Source organism: Lithobates pipiens, unplaced genomic scaffold (genome assembly GCF_037356315.1).
Source record: "Lithobates pipiens isolate NorthernLeopardFrog02 unplaced genomic scaffold, aLitPip1_a1.2 Scaffold_19, whole genome shotgun sequence".
Lineage (NCBI taxonomy): Eukaryota > Metazoa > Chordata > Amphibia > Anura > Ranidae > Lithobates > Lithobates pipiens.
The window spans coordinates 332,628,022-332,647,688 of NW_027507764.1; the positions used below are offsets into that span (position 1 = coordinate 332,628,022).

Here is a 19,667-nt window from a genome sequence, read left to right on the forward strand (position 1 = left end):
CACCAGTATTAATGCGTGATGTGGTCGTTCCCAACAGTGCTTGTAATATTCAAGTAGTAGAGGGTTTAAAAACGCAATAATGAGCATGCACTCGCATCATAATTGTTGCTTGCAGAGATTTTCCATTCATGGGCATTATTATTATATTTCTACACATGATTTCTATAAAGACAACCATGTGTCCAGGGAATGGAGGGAGAAGTACAGTTACAATAGATATCAAAACAATACAAGAGGAATCGGAAGATCCTTCATGTTAAAGCTTACAATCTGAAAGGAAGGCTCAAGCTATACAATAGGTAATAACTGTGGAGGATGAGCTGATGGACAAGGTAAAAGTCCAGTTTATTGGTTAGAGGCTGCATAGGGAATAGAGGGAACAGGTTCTGGTTAGCAGGCTGTAAGACAGATTCAGGCACACACAGGTAGGCCGCTTTCATACGGGACGGATCCGTAATGATCCGCCCCGTGATGATCCGCTTGCTCAGCGGGGATCACTCCGTTTATCCCCGCTGAGCCGGCGGATGACAGGGCGGTCTCCGCACACTGTGCAGGGACTGCCCTGTCAGATCTCCGCTCTCCTCTATGGGGGATCGGATGAGCACAGACCGTCTGTCCACGTTCATCCGATCTGCAGACGGATAGAAAAATATTCCTCCATCTGCAGAATCGGACCATAGCGGAGACAGATGATATTGGGTGTCAGCGGATGTTCATCTTCAGGCACCCGCTATCCCATAGGAATGCATGTATGTCCGTATTTCATCCGCAAATGGATGGATACAATACGGATAGATCTATCCGTATTGTATCCATCCATTTGCGGATGAAATACGGACATACATGCATTCCTATGGGATAGCGGGTGCCTGAAGATGAACATCCGCTGACACCCAATATCATCCGTCTCTGCTATGGTCCGATTCTGCAGATGGAGGAATATTTTTCTAAAATAATTTATATAAAATAAATAACACTAAGCTATTGTGAATAAGCTTCAACTGCTATATTAAAGGAACGATCGGTAGATTATAGCTAGAGGTATGTTTATTCACAATAGCTTAGTGTTTACTGTGTATATATTGATATTTTACCATTCTACACCTTTTTGTTTTTTTTTAGCCATAACGCAGAATGGTTGACACATAGATTAACTGACTCATTGGATGCATGCAGAGGGTAGTAAGATGGTGAAAGTCAACTTTTAAAAGCAGCCACAAATACTGGAGCCTGTGTTGATGGTCTTAACAAGCAATTGCAGCATACTTTTGACATCAGTTTGAGATGCTTCAGATCTTCTGTCCCAGCTGCTTTGCCTTTCCATAGGCTTGTATGGGATGAGGAACCGGTCTGAAGTGTACAAAAACCCATTAACACTGGCCCATAAGCACTTACACCTTCTGAGGCAAGTTGTTGTAGAGTGTGTGATATGTACAGTGTGTGTGTATGTGTGTGAGATTATATATATTTATCTTTGTGTGTGTATGTATGTATGTATGTGTGTGTGTATGTATGTATGTATGTATATATGTATATGTGTATATATATATATATATATATATATATATATATATATATATATATATATATATATATATATATATATATATAGTATTGGCTACAGGGAGAGACAAAGATCGTGACCTTACTGTCCTTGGGTCAGTTCATCAAGACATGAGGCTAGGGTTATACCATTATTGATCTATGTTTGAATTGTGTATTCTAATCTGTCTGGTTTTGCTTTCATTATATGCATAGTTACTGCATTGGGAAATGAAAGAAACTATCCTTATTTTGAAAGGTTTGCCTTCTTTTTTTTTTTCTCAGTACTTCTACAGGTGTCAGGAGTGACAGTATAGGCAAATAGAAACATGAAAAAATGCTGGTTTAGTTCTTTGCACTTCAGTGATACTGCAGGGGATAATAAGGGACTTTCCAGATTACCTGTTCTTTAGGGCAGGTTAACCAGGTGTTGACGTCTGACATTCTTAGAGAAATGTACAGACTGCTAAGAAACTATTTTAACTATATCTGAACATTTCCAGTGCAAACACATTGGCTGTATTCTCATTTGTTGTGTGGACTTGTGTTAGCTACTTTTTGGACCAGACCTATTGTACATGCACACATTGCATCTAAACAAACAGTCTAGTTTTTGGGACATCTACTATTGCTGGTAGGTGCTGTATGAGGTCTGCTGCATGTTTTTTTGATATGTGGACAGCCTTGGAAAGGAATATGTATAGCTATTTAGTAGAGATACCATTTTTTATTTTTTATTTTTTTTTTTTACCGCTGTGTACGAGTACCGATGCTTTTCCATCCCCAAAAAAAAAAAGCTGTGATCACTGGGGGAAAGAGGATGTGGATGGGAGGGTTGTTGATTGACATGTGGGCAGAGGTGCTAGCTGGTGGAGGGCAGGAGCACACTGCACAGGGCTGGCAGGAATGTACAGTAAGGGGCGAGAAGGGCACAGTACAGGAGTTAATGCTGCCAGTGCACTAGGCAGAGCTCCGTTTCCCATCCCTGCATTGTACACAGCCTGAACACAGGCAGAGCTCCTGCTGCACACACTGGAGCTGAAATCTGATTCCCTTACAGCTACAATGTGCACAGTGTATAAATAGTTACTGGTTGCAGTTCTGACCTATGACATTCCATGGTAGGAAGGAACGGAGTTCCAGTAGCTAGCTATATGCTATACACATCATAGCTGTAACGGAATGGGATGGGGAGGAGGAGCTCTTAGTGCTGTGCTCAACATGTGTGCCATGCGGGGAAGGGAGACTGCCGGCAAGCGTCGGGGGTGGTGGAGGGCTTGGAAAGGTGGAGCCCGCCTGTCCCCAATACCCCCCTAGATTGGAGAATGATCTTATAACTCTGCTACTTGTGATGGAAGGATGTCTTCTGGTCCGATCCCCTCTCCAATCTGTGCCCTGTGATAGGAGCACTATAGCTCCTGCCCACATAGGCAGTGCCCAGGTTGGCCTGTGCATTAAGACAGCCCTGAACCAGAAGAGACAGCCGGTCGGAGGGGAGGAGGCGGGGGCGTTCCACTCCTGAGCTGACGTCGCTTCTGGTATCGGTTTTGGAGCATTTCTGTGTTTACCGATACTTGTGAAAATGCCTATTATCGGTTTCTGTGCAACCCTTCTATTTCGGCTGGGTAAATATGTCTGATTGTATAGACTACGAGATTACTATGGACAGTTGGGGGCTTTTATTTACCACTGATTTGCTCAGAGGGCCTAATAAAGAGATAAGAATTATGAGGCAGGGTCAGTGATATAGAACGTTTTTAGCATGCTAACAAATAAGCAGCTTGCATTTTCAAAAGAGCAATGGTAACCTTTGCATCATTGAAATGGTTTTGCTGTCAGCCTGTTTAGAACACCTATCCATCTACAGTTGTCAGTTAATACATGGTGACACTACTATAATTGTATTCTCACCCATTTATGAACTGTGGCATTTTCCACATCAATGGTCTAATGTGCAGGTATAAAAGCTTTCTTAATGACTGTGAACACTGTTAGTTCTGCAGTAGTGCCCGAGTATCCAGTCATTCAGTCACTGTAGAAGTGAATGGACCATAGCATAATGTAGCACTAGTGTAATTTGTAATGTGATGTAGAGGAATTGTTTTAAGATTTTAAATTGTAATCTTCGCTGTTGTAGTGATGGAGCATTTTAGGCATGGGTATGTGTGCTTGTATGTATTTTTATTGTCTCGCTATCAGAGCAGAAATTGCCAGCCCGGTGTCAGATTGACGGCTGGAGAAGGGTAAAACTGTTAGCTAAAAAACCCTTTCGTTTTCTTTCTTCTAAAATGACATGCCAGTTTTGGAGTGCTGTCAGGATATGGGACAAGTGAGAATAAATGTAAATAGTCAAAAATTTAATTGTTTGAGAGGTAATGCACTATTAAAATAATTTGCGAAATTGATTGTCACATTTATTGTTGATGCTCATTGATGACTGCTTCTCTCGTTTCATTCTGGGTACTACCTAGAGTAAAATGCATAGCAGGAAATGAACTATAAAAATACTGTGCTTTATTGGCACTGATCCCAAGTAAAAGTGCTGACTGGTGATAACAGATATTCATTCGGCAAAAGTTGCAAAATGCCAAACCTTTATAATCTTGTACAGAAAGGGAATTATTCATGTATGTACTCAGTGTGCTCCATGTGTGCAGTTATAAATGACTCTAGGAAGATTAAAACAAAAAGCTTGTTCTAGGCCCATTCATAAAAGAAGAGCAGATCTTATTTCCAGTTATGATTCGTAATCATCATTTTCCTGCACAGCTTTAAATAAGGCTCCTGTGACTATTATACAGTATCTAACAAAAGTGAGTACACCCCCTCATATTTTGTCAATATTTTATTATATCTTTTCATGTGACAACACTGAAAAACTTACACTTTGCTACAATGCAAACTACTAAGTGTACAGCTTGTACAAGACCCCTTTCATACTGGAGGCATTTTTCAGGCGCTACATCGCTAAAAATAGCGCCTGAAAAAAGCAGCTCCATTCACTCCAGTGTGAAAGCCTGAGGAGCGGTGCACTGGCAGGGCGTCAGAAAAAGTCCTGCCAGCAGCTTCTTAGGAGCAGTGAACTCACCGCTCTTCCCCATTGGCGTTTCTATACCGGCAGCAAAACGCCGCTGCGTCTGCGTTTTTTTTGCAGCAGATTTAACCCCTTTTCGGCCGCTAGCGGGGGGGTTAAACTGCCCCGCTAGCGGCCAAATAGTGCCGCTAAAACGATGGTAAAGGCGCTCTAGGCGGTACAGTGTGAAAAGGCTCTTACGGTGTATATTTGCTGTCCTCTCCAAATAACTCGACACACAGCCATTAATGTCTAAACTGCTAGCAACAAAAGTGAGTACACCCCTAAGTGAAAATGTCAAAATTGGGCCCAATTAGCAATTTTCCCTCCCCAGTGTCAGGTGACTCCTTAGTGTTACCAGGTCTCAGGTGTGAATAGGGAGCAAGTGTGTTAAATTTGGTGTTATCGCTCTATCATACTGGTCACTGGAAGTTCAACATGGCACCTCATGGCAAAGAACTCTGAGGATCTAACAAAAAAAGCAGCACATGGCCAAGACCATACCATAAACAGACCCCATCATGGTCGACCAAAGAAGTTGAGTGCATGTGCTCAGCCTCATATCCAGAGGTTGTTTTTGGGAAATAGACATATGAGTGTGGCCAGCATTGCTGCAGAGGGGTGGGGGGGGGGGGGTCAGCCTGTCAGTGCTCAGACCATACGCTACACACTGCATCAAATTGGTCTGCATGGCTGTCGTCCCAGAAGGAAGCCTCTAAAGATGATGCACAAGAAAGCCCACAAACTGTTTGTTGAAGACAAGCCGACTAAGGCCATGGATTACTGAAACCATGTCCTGTGGTCTGATGAGACCAAGATAAACTTAATTGGTTCAGATCGTGTCAAGTGTGTGTGGCGGGAACCAGGTGAGGAGTACAAAGACAAGTGTGTCTTACTTACAGTCGAGCATGGTGGTGGGAGTGTCAGGATCTGGAGCTGCATGACTGCTGCTGGCACTTGGGAGCTACAGTTCATTGAGGGAACCATGCATGCCAACATGCACTGTGACATACTGATGCAGAGCATTATCCCCTCGCTTCACAGACTGGGATGCAGGACAGTATTCCAATATGATAACAACCCCAAACATACCGCCAAGACGACCACTGCCTTGCTAAAGAAGCTGAGGGTAAAGGTGATGGACTGGCCAAGTATGTTTCCATCCCTGAACCCTATTGAGCATCAGTGCAGCATCCTCAAATGGAATGTGGAAGAGCGCAAGGTCTCTAACATCCACCAGCTCCGTGATGTTATCATGGAGGAGTGGAAGAAGACTCCAGTGGCAACCTGTGAAGCTCTGGTGAACTCCATGCCCAAGTGGATTAAGGCAGTGCTGGAAAATAATGGTGGCCACACAAAATATTAACACTTTGGACCCAATTTGGACAATTTCACTTAGGAGTGTACTCACTTTTGTTGCCAGCAGTTTAGATATTAATGGCTGTGTGTCGCGTTATTTGGAGGGGACAGCAAATTTACACTGTTATACAAGCTGTACACTCACTACTTTACTAGCAAAGTATCATTTCTTCAGTGTTGTCACTTGGAGAGATATAATAAAATATTTACAAACATTTGAGGGGTGTACTTACTTTTGTGAGCTACTGTACATACAGTATTTCAGATACTGTAGCTCTTAGTGAATGACCTTTTTGTTTTCTTGTTTGGACTATTTTACAAGAAAAGCACACACTGTCAGAATGACAGAGTTCTGTTTTTTTTAAGGTGGATTAATTTTCAACTGGTTCATCTGGAACTTTATCGTTGAGACATGCTGTATTCTAGCAGGGTAGTTTTTGAAGGGCTTGGACCAGCAGTTAGCAGTTTTAGAGCCTGTGTAAGCGGGCTTTGATGGACAAATGCAGCATGATTGGTGCTGAAAGCATTGAAATTTGGTTGAAGTTTGGTTGAGCTGCTTTTGCATTCCCATAGACTTGCATCAGGAGAGAATCCGTTATGAAGTGAACAAAAGCTTATCAACACTGGCCCTTGGGGTTTGAGAGAGTAATAAATTTTTATGGGATACAAATGTAGAGTTTTGCCTATTGGGACTTTAGATGAAGCGCCACACAGCCAGAAATGAAAACATAGTACAGGTTTATTACATCTATGCCAGCAATAACATTGGAAAGGGTGTCATAATGCAAAACAGTTGGCCCAAATATACAGATCCATTACGTGGTTACATACAGTAATCAAATAGTCTATGGTAAGTGTGTCTCAGCATCTATGGTAACCCAACTCGTTTCGTGAGTTCAGTCTCACTCTGAACTCTAGACATAATCTATAAAGTAAAACGGTTAAAAGATATAACCTAGTAATGAACATGGAAATGTATTAGCGAGATTGAAATTTGTGAATCAGACTAAGGGATCCATACTCCAAGATGATGGCTACCGGTGGCATGCGCAGCATCCTGCATCTCTGCGAGTATGGATGCCTTAGTCTGATTCCCAAATTTCAGTCTACCTAATTGGAGGCATATATGCAATAAACCTGTACTGGCTGTGTGGCACTTCATCTAAGGTCCCAATGGGAAAAACTCTGCATTTGTATGTATTGTATGGGGATGGAGGCACCTTGCAAAATTTGAGTTATTCCATGAAGTCCGTTTTAAATTGTGGGGAGGAAGTATGATCTAGAGTATGGTAAATTTATTGTGATTGTTTCAACTAAACCATAAAGGATGGTGGCGTTGGCAGAGCTTTAATGCAGTGCATTTTGGGTTTCATTAGTCACTATGACATGTCAAGCAATGAGAATAACTGCTGCCACTTTACTGGTACTGTTTACCATTCGATTACAAAATCCAATTTCCTTGTCTTATCTTAAAGTAACCCAACATGCACTGCATAAGGTGTAAACTTTTTAAGATTTGGATAAAGTGGTGTGGGGTTAGAACCAATGTCCGTTTCCTATTTTGGTCTGTGTCCCTTTGGGGAGATTCGCTCTTTCTAATTGTACTGATCACCAATGTCCCTGCAAATTACAGTGAGGTTAAATCCAAAATGTCAAGTTGCCACTAGTAATAAAGGGGAAATCTTCCAATGAGGACACATGTTCCCATATTAGAGGGAATTTCTCTCCCACTGGAAAAATATAATCTTACTTTTTGATGAGTTTCCAGAACAGGAAGTAAAGGAAAATCTCCCTAAAGAGGAGCAGATGAGAAAAATAACGAACTGCAATTTTAACGCTGCCCGACTCTATTCAAAATAGGGAAAAAAGTTTTGGTTTTCGATATAATGTTCTTAAATGTGTTTTTATTCATATTATGCTAGTTTCCTTTAAATTCTATTTCTTTGAGCATGCTTAGTATTCCAAAGGTTGACTTTTAAGGCTGAACTAGTACACTGCAATTTAGTATTAGAAGTACGCCAGTTCTTTTGCTGCTCTTTGCCTATATAAGCCTTAGCTTGCAAGTAGTGAGTAGCTTCTAATCCGTGTTTTGCTTTTTGTATTTCTTCCCCTTTCTCTGGCTCTGTTCTTCTGCCTCCCTCTTCTGTGCACCACATCATGGCTACCCTTTGTTCCGGCCAATCAGCTTTTGGTGAAGGGGGTGAATGAGACTTTGGTTGCTCAGAGAGTTGTCCCTGCTCTCATCACTCTCTCCAGCGATCCTGAAATGTAAGTTTCTGAGGTGCTTTTTTACAATAAGCATCCAAAATGTTTGAAATGCCCATCAGAATGTAGTCCCCTTATTGGACACAATTTTGACTTTAATTGGAAATGGCATCACTGGACTTCCTAAAGACCTACCTTTCTTGTAAGATATCCCACGTGTCTGTGGTAATACTGCTGTCACAAGAAACTGATGGGGCATCTCTGACAGAATGATGCTTAATTTTTTGACTAACACTTTTAATTCAATTAATTTGCAGCATGCTGTGTATACTACTTCCCAATTCAATGCATGTAATTTTGGATCATTTAAATAAAATAAAACCAGTTCTAGTATCTGCCCATCCACAGTCACGGCTAACAGTCTTATTACCCATTTACCAAACAATTTTTTATTGCATGTTGACTGGTTACAGCTGATTCTCCGAGGCATGCGGGAATCCTTAGTTGACAAGCGAGTTGCTCCGGCCCTTGTTACCTTGTCCAGTGACCCAGAATTGTGAGTTCTAATGACTGTCTCAAACTAATTCTCTTCTATTGAGACTTTTCCTGACCCATTTAATTGAAAATCACTCAATTTTAAAGTTAGTATTTTTTCCTTGTTGTGTTTTTAACATTTTATATAAATCTCCAAACCACATCTAATCTTTTATAGCTCTGTACGCATTGCCACAATTCCAGCTTTTGGTACCATCATGGAGACTGTTACACAGAGAGAGGTAAGTCTCTAAGATTAACCAAATGTGTATTAGTAGAATATGTCCGACTCCAACACGCCTTTGTTTTAATTGATACAAATGGTTATAAGTCATGAAGTACTTTTTCAGTGAAGAATGACTAGTTTGTAATTGGATGTAAGAGCCTATTTTATTTGGAAATCGCCACACTGATGAAGTTTGAAATTGATACTTGACATCAGGAATGGTTAGTTGTAGGCTACATGCATGTAGCTCTTTGCTGAAATGAGCAAAGGTTGTGTGTGCAATCCAAAATTAGCTTTAATGGTTGGGATTGCTTTAAACACTTCAGCCCCGGAAGATTTTACCCCTTTCCTCACCAGAGCACTTTTTACAATTTGGCACTGCATCCCTTTAACTGACAACTGCGCGGTCATGCAATGCTAAACCCAAACGAAATTCACGTCTTTTTTTCCCCCCACAAATAGAGCTTTCTTTTGGTAGTACTTGATCACCTTTGATCAATATACGCAATAAGCGTATATTGATTGGTTTGCACAAAAGTTATAGCATGTACAAATTATAGGAAGGATTTATGACATTTTTATTATTGATTTATTTTTTACTAGTAATGGCGGTGATCTGCGATTTTCTTCTGTGTTTTATTTTTAATTTTTTTTGCGGTATTGCGATGGACAGATCGGATACTTTTGACACTTTTTTTTGGGGACTGTTGACAATTATACAGTAATCAGTGCTATAAAAAATGCACTGATTACTGTGTAAATGTAATTGGCAGAGAAGGGGTTAACACTAGGGGGCGATCAAAGGGTTAACCGTGTGTTCCCACTGTGTGGGGATGGGAGTGACTAGGAGAGGAGCCATATCGTTTTTCCTACTTAGTAGGAACCAACTATATGTTTCCTCTTCCCTGACAGAACAGGGATTTGTGTGTGGCCAGCGGCGATCGTGCACGCCAGCTAACGCACATTGCGTTCCCAGCCGTGCAGCGGGTGCTTGCCCTCTGGTGGCCGAAAAAGAGGACGTACCCATATGGGGTTTCGCCTGGGAGAGCCATTCTGCTGCAGTATATCTGTGTGAGCCGATCGGGAACCAGTTAAACTGATGAAAGCTGTAAATGAATAAGTTGGTAAATATCAAAGCTCTCACCAGAAGTTTAAAAGGCTTGCTAAATCCCCTAGGGGATTCAGTACACATGGCACTTGTCCCTGTTAAAATCTGTGTTGTGGTTTTGAAACATCGTTTTCATTTATTTCAGTCTCCACTCCAGGCAAAAGCCCAATTTATGGATATTTCTATGGGTGAGGTACAGGCAATACTGAAGTCAGTCACCTCTAGTCTATAGCCCTCCTTGCTGTGCAGCCTGTGCCCCTTTTGCTTACTCCTTTGTACCGATCCACAACATCCCAGCCAACTAGTTCAGAGGAGATTCATACAATGGTAGCTGACAGCATATGCTGTAAATGGCTGTAGTTTGAGAGGGGCACCGTTATTAACAAAAACCCAAGCCCACAAAAATGTACGCTCACTGACAGCTGCTACACTAGTCTATATGCAGTAGCTGGCTTGTGTTTTTGTGAATGATTGCACTTCTTTCTAGCCACTGTTTATTGCACAAACTGCCAGCTGCTGGTGTATTAATTTCCTCTGAGCTAGCTGGCATCTACAGGAGGTTGAGGGCTCACATGTAGATAAAAGAAAGCTGGCAGATCTTCCACCATGAATACGTTTATTAATCCAGGTGTGGTACAAAATAATGCAGGGCTTGCACGATTTAGCATGTTGCCTTACTCCTAGCCTAGATTGTGGGCACTCTATCTTTTATCAGCACAAAGGGAGCAGAAGAGGCACGGGGCTGCACAGCAGGGAAGGCTGTAGAGCAGGGGTCTCCAAACTATGGTCCTCCAGTTGTTCAGGAACTACAATTCCCATCATGCCTAGTGATGTCTGTGATTGTCAGAGTTTTACAATGCCTCATGGGACGCGTAGTTCCGCAACAGCTGGAGAGCCACAGTTTGGAGATCCCTGCTGTAGATAGTCCGTCTAGTAGCGCTCAGAGATGGCTGAGGCTATGTGGGTTCAGTGTACTCTGTTCTGCCCCCTCTCCTGTGTGGGCTTTTGGAACTAATGAAGTATTCATCTCCTTACTCTAGCATGGTCAGATAACGGTGGAGGAAGGGGATGATATTTTCAACCATGCTGCTCAGCAAACACCTCACAGATTTTACCAGAGGCAGGTCCTATGTACACTGGTTCTCCTAGGAGGGTTTAGCAAGCTGTTTTAATTCCTGGTTAAACTTCTTTAATCCCTGTAATTTCATCTGACTAAAAGGCACACCTCAGTCAACATTGAGAATTAATCCTTGAGTAATATTCAGGCAGCAAAGCTTATCTGCTTAATAGTTCAGTTTTCATCCAGGTATGGCTGTGTTGCACCACTCCACTGCCCTCCCTTTCCTGAAATCTAAGGATGTGTGCACACCTGCTTGTGATGTAGAAGAGGTATTCCTAAAGACTGATTGCTGTGTCTCACCTACAGAGTGCACTGACACGGATACTAATAAAGTGCGACAACACCGAAGTATAAAATGGTCATGCATGGTTAAATTTTAACTAGAGGAAAGGGGGTTTTCAAGAAAGATTTAGTTTATACTTTATATATACAGTACAAACCAAAAGTTTTAACACACCTTCTCATTCAAAGAGTTTTCTTTATTTTCATGACTATGAAAATTGTAGATTCACACTGAAGGCATCAAAACTATGAATTAACACATGTGGAATTGTATACTGAACAAAAAAAAAAAAAGTGTGAAACAACTGAAAATATGTCTTATATTCTAGGTTCTTCAAAGTAGCCACCCTTTGCTTTGATTACTGCTCCGCACACTCTTGGCATTCTGTTGATGAGTTTCAAGAGGTCGTCACCTGAAATGGTTTTCCAACAGTCTTGAAGGAGTTCCCAGAGATGCTTAGCACTTGTTGGCCCTTTTGCCTTCACTCTGCTGTCGAGCACACCCCAAACCATCTCGATTGGGTTCAGGTCCGGTGACTGTGGAGGCCAGGTCATCTGGCGCAGCACCCCATCACTCTCCTTCTTGGTCAAATAGCCCTTACACAGCCTGGAGGTGTGTTAGGGGTCATTGTCCTGTTGAAAAATAAATGATGGTCCAACTAAACGCAAACCGGATGGAATAGCATGCCGCTGCAAGATGCTGTGGTAGCCATGCTGGTTCAGCATGCCTTCAATTTTGAATAAATCCCCAACAGTGTCACCAGCAAAGCACCCCCACACCATCACACCTCCTCCTCCATGCTTCACGGTGGGAACCAGGCATGCAGAGTCCATCTGTTCACCTCTTCTGCATCGCACAAAGACACAGTGGTTGGAACCAAAGATCTCAAACTTGGACTCATCAGACCAAAGCACAGATTTCCACTGGTCTAATGTCCATTCCTTGTGTTCTTTAGCCCAAACAAGTAACTTCTGCTTGTTGCCTGTCCTCAGCAGTGGTTTCCTAGCAGCTATTTTACCATGAAGGCCTGATTCACACAGTCTCCTCTTAACAGTTGTTCTAGAGATGTGTCTGCTGCTAGAACCCTGTGTGGCATTGACCTGTTCTCTAATCTGAGCTGCTGTTAACCTGCGATTTCTGAGGCTGGTGACTCTGATGAAATTATCGTCCGCAGCAGAGGCGACTTTGTCTTCGTTTCCTGGGGCGGTCCTCATGTGAGCCAGTTTCTTTGTAGCGCTTGATGGTTTTTGTCACTGCACTTGGGGACACTTTCAAAGTTTTCCCAAATGTTCGGACTGACTGACCTTCATTTCTTAAAGTAATGATGGCCACTCATTTTTCTTTACTTAGGTGCTTTTTTCTTGCCATAATACAAATTCTAACAGCCTATTCAGTAGGACTATCAGCTGTGTACTGTATCCACCTCCTGCACAACACAACTGATGGTCCCAACCCCATTTATAAGGCTTGAAATCCCACTTATTAAACCTGACAGGGCATACCTGTGAAGTGAGTCAGGTGACGACCTCTTGAAGCTCATCAACAGAATGCCAAGAGTGTGTGAAGCAGTAATCAAAGCAAAACGTGGCTACTTTGAAGACCCAAGAATATAAGACATATTTTCAGTTGTTTCACACTTTTTTGTTCAGTATATAATTCCACATGTGTTAATTCATAGTTTTGATGCCTTCAGTGTGAATCTACAATTTTCATAGTCATGAAAATAAAGAAAACTCTTTGAATGAAAAGGTGTGTCAAAATGTTTGGTCTGCACTGTACATTTAGTAAAATATTGCTATTATATGGTTATAGGGTTTAACTATTTTGTATTCTATGCAGTCGTATTTCATGAATGTTGAACTAATCTTTTATCCATAGCACCACTTTCAGATGAGCCTGTTTCTTTAGGATTAGTGAAAGATTCTGCTTTGAGGGTTTTTCTATATATCTTTCAAATTCAGACAACACCATTTCTCAATGGCCAAAAACCATGTAGCTGGACAAGCCACATCTAAGCCTGTTTCAAATGGGCTTCAGCTTGTATAAGAGCAGTGTGAACAACAATCTTCAAGAAGTGCTGAAGCCTGCTAGCAGCTTGCCTAAAGTGGCAATCAACTATCCCATTAGGATCTGTGTTCATAGTTTACAAACTGGGGCTGAATGGCATAACAAAAGCTGAAAGCTCTGCAAAGCTCAAAGCTTGCTGTTCACACTGCTCTTATACAAGCTGAAGCCCACGTGAAATAGGCCCTAGGCTACATGTTTTTCAATCAATCCGTGCAGATGTTTAGACTTGTATTGAGAAAAAACTATGGAAACCACATTTGGCTTCAGTAAATATGACTGGTCTCATGCACATCTAATTAAAAACCGTAACCAGTAGCATGTTTTAATGACATTTCAAATGATAATGTTATTTACATTAAACTGATGAAGAGTCCACATGTACTACTTGTTCTTTTCATCTTTTTTTTTGTCTCCTAGTAAGTCTGCATTTCTGACTATTGCAGGTCCTTCACATGACCAATTATGTGCAAACACCGAATTCCAGTGGTGAGATTCATCAGATTCTTGCAAATTGGATGACGGGTGTATACACAAAGCTGCTGCCCCTTAGCCTGTACAAAGCAATGACCAGCTGAGAGGAGCTCTTTCTGTTTGCACGTATACGTACAACCAGTGTTAGGAATGGATGCCCGTGCCCGGATGCAGACAAAACAGCTGCTGCCTCCCAGCCTGTCACTGCTTTTGTACAGGCTGAGTGGTCACAGTTGTTCGTGTACGCTTGTCATCTAAGCTGATCCACTGATTCTTGCTGCTGGAATCCGGTGTATGCACATAATCGTCCGTGTGTATGAGGCCTAGGGCTATGGTTTAGTTCAATTATACTCCTTTCACATTTTGAAGAAAACTGTGATTTTGATTATTATTATAAATTATTTATATAGCACCAGCAGTTTACACAGCGCTTCACAATGTAGAGGGGGACAGTACGATTACAATACCGTTCAATACAGAAGAAGTAGAGCCCTGCTTATGAAGCTTACACTCTAAAGGGGAGGTGGTACAATAGCTGCAGGGATGATCAGATGGAGGCAACTCATGTACAATTCTCAGGTGAGGTAGGCTTCCCTGAATAAGTGAGTTTTCAGGGACACGGTGGGACTGACCGGATATACTGGGGCAGAGCGCTCCACAGGATGGGAGAGCCTCTGGAGAAGTCCGGGAGGAAGTAACAAGGGAGCTAGAGAGCAGGAGGTCTTGGGAGGAGCAGAGAGGATGATTTGGGTGATATCTGCAGATGAGGGTGGTGATATAGCTGGGGGTGATGTGGTTGGCCTTGTATGCTGTGGTTAGTATGGGAAGCCAGTGAAGAGATTTGGCAGAGAGGAAGAGCAGTCTTCAGTTAGTATGGTGTATTAGTCTAGCAACAGCATTCACAATAGACTGAAGGGGGATAGCCTTTGTAATGGTAGGCCACTGAGGATAGAGTTGCAGTAGTCGAGGTGGAAAATAACCAAGGAGTGAATACGTTTTTTTGTGGTGTCCTTAGTCGGGAAGGGGCGAGTTCTGGAAATTTTGCAGAGGTTAAAGCGGAGTTCCAGTCCCCCAAACTTTTTTTTTTTTTTTTTTTTTTTTTTTTAACGACCGCTCTGGAATTGTCATAACATATAGAAATACATTTCTAACTTGTCATATTTTTTGCACTTTTACTTTAAAAATTGTTTTACTCACTGATCTCGGAAAGCAGGCAGGTTCCATTTTAGTTGTGTGCATCTGAAGCCCTCCTATGTTAATATCCTGGACTTCTGTCCAGCTGGATACCCAGCATATACCTCTGTAGTTATACCCACGCATTATTCCCTTAGCGAGGCCGTCCTTTCTGACAGGTTTCTATTTCGGAGTAAGTTCCCGTCCCATTGCTATAGCCACCTGTCAAGCAGCGGACAGGAGAGGAAGGTAAGTCTCTCCAGCTGCAGCCGGTGTACTCTGTACCGTGGTGTTGCTGTGAAGTGGTGACAGGGCCAGCTAGCTGCAGCGCTTTGCTGAAATCAGGCTGCGGCGGTGTGACAGGGAGTGCAGGCGGGCTGTTGGAATGTTTCCCCGGCTCACCCCCCTCTTTTTCCCTCCCCATTGCCCACAGTGGAGGGACAATCACAAAAGAAGCATCATGGGACATTTAGTCCCAGAAGATCTGCGACCCCATTGTTCTCTACAGGGAGGAGACTACAGCTCCCAGCATGCACTCAGCTGGGCTATCTGCCGTTTGCATCATTTCCTAGCAAGAAATAACGCAAGGTTTTGGCAGCAGGCGATTCACAAGGACTCCTGGGATACATGGCGCTGTTATCCCAGGAACCCTTGTGAATCGCCTAGTGATGTAATCGCCTAGGCAGGAGAAAGCCAAAAGTCATGGAGAAATAATAAACAAAAGGGTATTTATGAGCAAAAAAAGGCCCATTGTGAAAAGTTGTAGCATGCAGCACAGACAAAGTTAACAAAAAAAAAAAAATGGATGGAACTCCGCTTTAAGGCAGCAAGATTTAGCCAGTAATTGGATGTGGGGGCTGAAGGAGAGGTCCGAGTCTAGGATTACACCCTGGCGTATGTGGAGGGACCAATGGTTGTGCAGTTGATATCAATGGTAAAGTCATGAGGAGGGGATTGTGGAAGAGGAAATATTACAAGCTCAGTTTTAGAAAGATTGAGTTTGAAGAAATGGTGTGACATTCATACTGATATGTCACTCAGTAAGTTTGTAATACGTGAGGAGATTGAGGGGGTGAGTTGAGGAGTCGAGAGATAGATTTGGGTGTCGTCAGCATAGAGGTGGCATTGGAAACCTTGGGAGGTTATCCACTGGCCCAAGGAACAGGTATAGAGAGGGAATTGGAGGGGCCCAAGGATGGAGCTTTGGGGTACCCCAACAGGAAAAGGAGCAGAGATTTCTTAAGACTTCTAGTTTTAGGAACCAGCTTGAACTATTGCATTAACATGATCAGTCAAAGTCATGAAAATATGAGGAACAGAAGTTTTCTGCTTATACCAGACATTGTAAACATGGGTTATATTAGACACTTGTCTGCACACTCAGTTTCTCTGAACTCCACCTTACATAGATGAAATCTTTCATGCCTTGGCAACACTGCACGTTTGCCTTCCTAGAATGAATAAGTGGAACACAGTTTAGCTGGTCACTGGTAGCAGAATAATGCATTCCTCTACATTTTATATCACTACTTAATAGGAGGAAAAAAGAGGCAAGCAGGGAGCTTTGGTTCTGTGTTTTTCTCCTCCTATCATTTGACTTGTATTTGCTCATTATTTCAATTAACAACACAGAAGTGCTGCTTGACGTTCAATGTCTATGTGCTTTCTCAAGTGAAGCAGCCAAGTTGTTAAGAGGTCCATTTGGCCATGCGGTCTCTGTTCTGTGAGGTTTATCTTTAGTTTGCAGAACCATTTTCATCAAATATGCTACTTTCTGTACACCAGCACACAAACAGGTGAAAGAACAAATGGTAAAACGACATTCTTTCTTAAGCCTTGTACTCACGCTTAGCTTTTCGGATGACCGAACGTCTTTTTTTTTTTTTTTGTGTGACATGCTAGTCTCATGTCGAAAGTGAAGAGGTTACATACATTATGAAAATTTTCGTAAGACAGAATACAATGTCAGAAGTGACGTAATGTGTTGAATAGTTTTGTGTGTATTCTTTCGTTTCTGAGCATGTTTAGTCCTGCTCATACGTTTGTTTGTTTTTTCACAAGAAAACCGTACTAATGAAACAAAAATCGTAGTTTGTATCTGAAATTTTTTTTCATACTCTGCACATCCTGCTTTTGTCTGACGAAAAAAGCAAAATAGGCTGTCGAATGCACCATACTAACAATTGGAAAATCGGAAAATGGCTTGTCGTACAAATTTTTCTACTGGATTTTCATATCGTGTGTACGGGCATTTAGAGTTGAGTTTGCTAACTAATGTCATGTGTTGAATCCCCCTACATCCCTAATGCTGTCCAGCTGCATGTAACAATATGAACAAATAGTAATTCTTTGTAAATACTTCTAACAATTTAATTGTGTATAACTCCTAGCAAAGGCAGAATGATTTGTGAGTAGTAGTGTGCAAATGATTCTCAAACATTTTTTTTCTGTAGTTATTAGAGAGAGTGAAAATGCAGCTGGCTTCATTCCTTGAAGACCCTCAGTACCAAGATCAGCACTCCCTGCAGACAGAAATTATAAGGACGTTTGGTAGAGTTGGCCCTAATGCAGAGCCAAGGTTTAGAGATGAATGTAAGTCAGTTTCTTCACATTTGAGATTTTCAGATTTGTACCACATGTCAAAGAGCAACTGAGGAAACTGTATTTCATTAAGGTTAGCCTTGTGGCCTTTGTCTTTTCTGCATGCAGTTTCTAGACTTCATTTATTTATCTGCGGAAAATTTGTTTTTCACTTTTCCCTTCCATATTGTCAAAAAGAGATTTTAAGCAGGGTATACACGTATCAAAATTCATCCTGTTCACCAGGAACAGGCCAATTTTTGATGTGGTTGTATCCCTTTCTGCCCAACAGTCCTGCTGGAAAACCAACATTCGCTCAGAGTATGCTGCCAATAGCTGTAGCACTGATCAGTGTTTATTCACAGGAAAAGGCCTCTCTGTCAGAATACAATAGCATCACAGGGGAGATTCCCACATCCACATTGATTGTGTGAATGCAGGAATCTGTAAGGTTTTTTTTATTTGTTCAACCCGCCGATTGAATGAAAACAAAAATGCTCCGTGTATACCCAGCTTAAGAAATATCCACCAGCCAGAGCCACGGGCACAGAAATGAACAATGTTTGCTTTCATTAACTCCAGGAACAGTTTGAGTTGGACTGCCCATAGACCAGTATTATATGTGTGCAAAGCATGCAGTCTTTGGCCCATTTTGTTAGTATAAAGCTGGCCTTAGATGGACCAAAGTTCAGCAGGCACTGGACAAATTTTGATCCACGTGTGACCTCTCCTGCTCTACAGAAGTTAAACTAATGTTTTGATTTCTGTTAAATGGGCTTGTTGGAAAATTTCTCTTGATCAGCGGCTGCAGCCAATCACTCTCCTGCAGCCGCTGAGAGTCCCCGCTGTCAAAATACGATGTCTCGGTGGAGTGGATTCCTCTATCCACCTCAACATTGTGGATGGAGGAAGACATTTGTTTATATCGTTTAGCCTGCTAGCTGAACTGAAAAAAAAAAAAAGATCCATCTATGGCCAGTCTAAATGTGTATATGTATATAACAGGTAATTTATATTTACAAAGAAAATAATCATAACGTTCCTTCTTGTAGTTGTTCTTCCTAATTTGCACAAGTTAGCCTTGGTCAACAATCAACAGTCGGTGGATTCAAAGAGACTTGACATTGCTACATACTTGTTTGAAGCTTACAGTGCGCTTTCTTGCTGTTGTATCCTTTTCATTCTGAATGACTAACACCACATTTCAAAAGTAATAAAATTGTAGCAATTTTTGTTTTGTGCATTTCACCTTTATATAGTGGTTATTGTTGTAAGTTATATTTACAGACTGAATTTGCTATAAACTAGGCTGTGTTGCCATTAACTTGGCTATAGGAGTAGTTTATAGATCTACTTACATTTACCTGTACTCATTTGCTGTCTGTAAATAATTAGGCTGAATTCACACTAACTTGCCATACAATGCAGAGAAAATGATCTACATTTCCATCCATTTTATGCATGTTTTAATGCGTGTTGATGCACATTTTGATGTTTTGCATTTTGCAGGTTTTCCCATGGCATAACATCTTGTTCCTGTTTGAGGGTTAGATAAGGTATTTTTTGGTAAGCAGGATGTCTAGCACAACAGGCCCTAATCATTGTGATTGTGCTAGCTATATTGGGGAGGCGGCGCATGAAGAGATTGAGGCAAGCCAGAATATGCTATTGGGTAAATCCATTGCTCTCAGAACATGAAAGTAAAGGGAAGTTTTGGACCTTATACCAGGATTTATGAAGTGCTCAAATGTGAGCTACAAAATCATCAATATTATTAAATTTTGACATACCGACTAGAAAGCAATGGCTCGGCACACACTTCTCTTCTCCTCATTCTCCAATTCCCCAAAGATGGCCACTGGTTTGGGTGCTTGTAAAGGGATAAAATTAATGATGATGCTAAATTTTTTTTCTTCTTCACTTGTG

The 19,667-nt window shown here is 41.7% G+C and overlaps 1 protein-coding gene across 4 annotated transcripts in view; it reads left to right on the forward strand.

Moving 5' to 3' along the window:
* The window catches only part of RELCH (RAB11 binding and LisH domain, coiled-coil and HEAT repeat containing), a 208,430-nt gene that overhangs the window by 148,444 nt on the left and 40,319 nt on the right, over positions 1–19,667 (forward strand). For 3 of the 4 annotated variants that reach the window (XM_077492057.1, XM_077492055.1, XM_077492058.1), the window contains 4 exons: positions 8,160–8,242; positions 8,892–8,955; positions 17,615–17,753; positions 18,794–18,910. In XM_077492057.1, the coding sequence (XP_077348183.1) occupies positions 8,160–8,242; positions 8,892–8,955; positions 17,615–17,753; positions 18,794–18,910 (403 nt within the window). Of the gene's footprint in view, positions 1–8,159; positions 8,243–8,652; positions 8,736–8,891; positions 8,956–17,614; positions 17,754–18,793; positions 18,911–19,667 lie in introns of all 4 variants that reach the window. The other variant, XM_077492056.1, reaches the window with a different exon arrangement.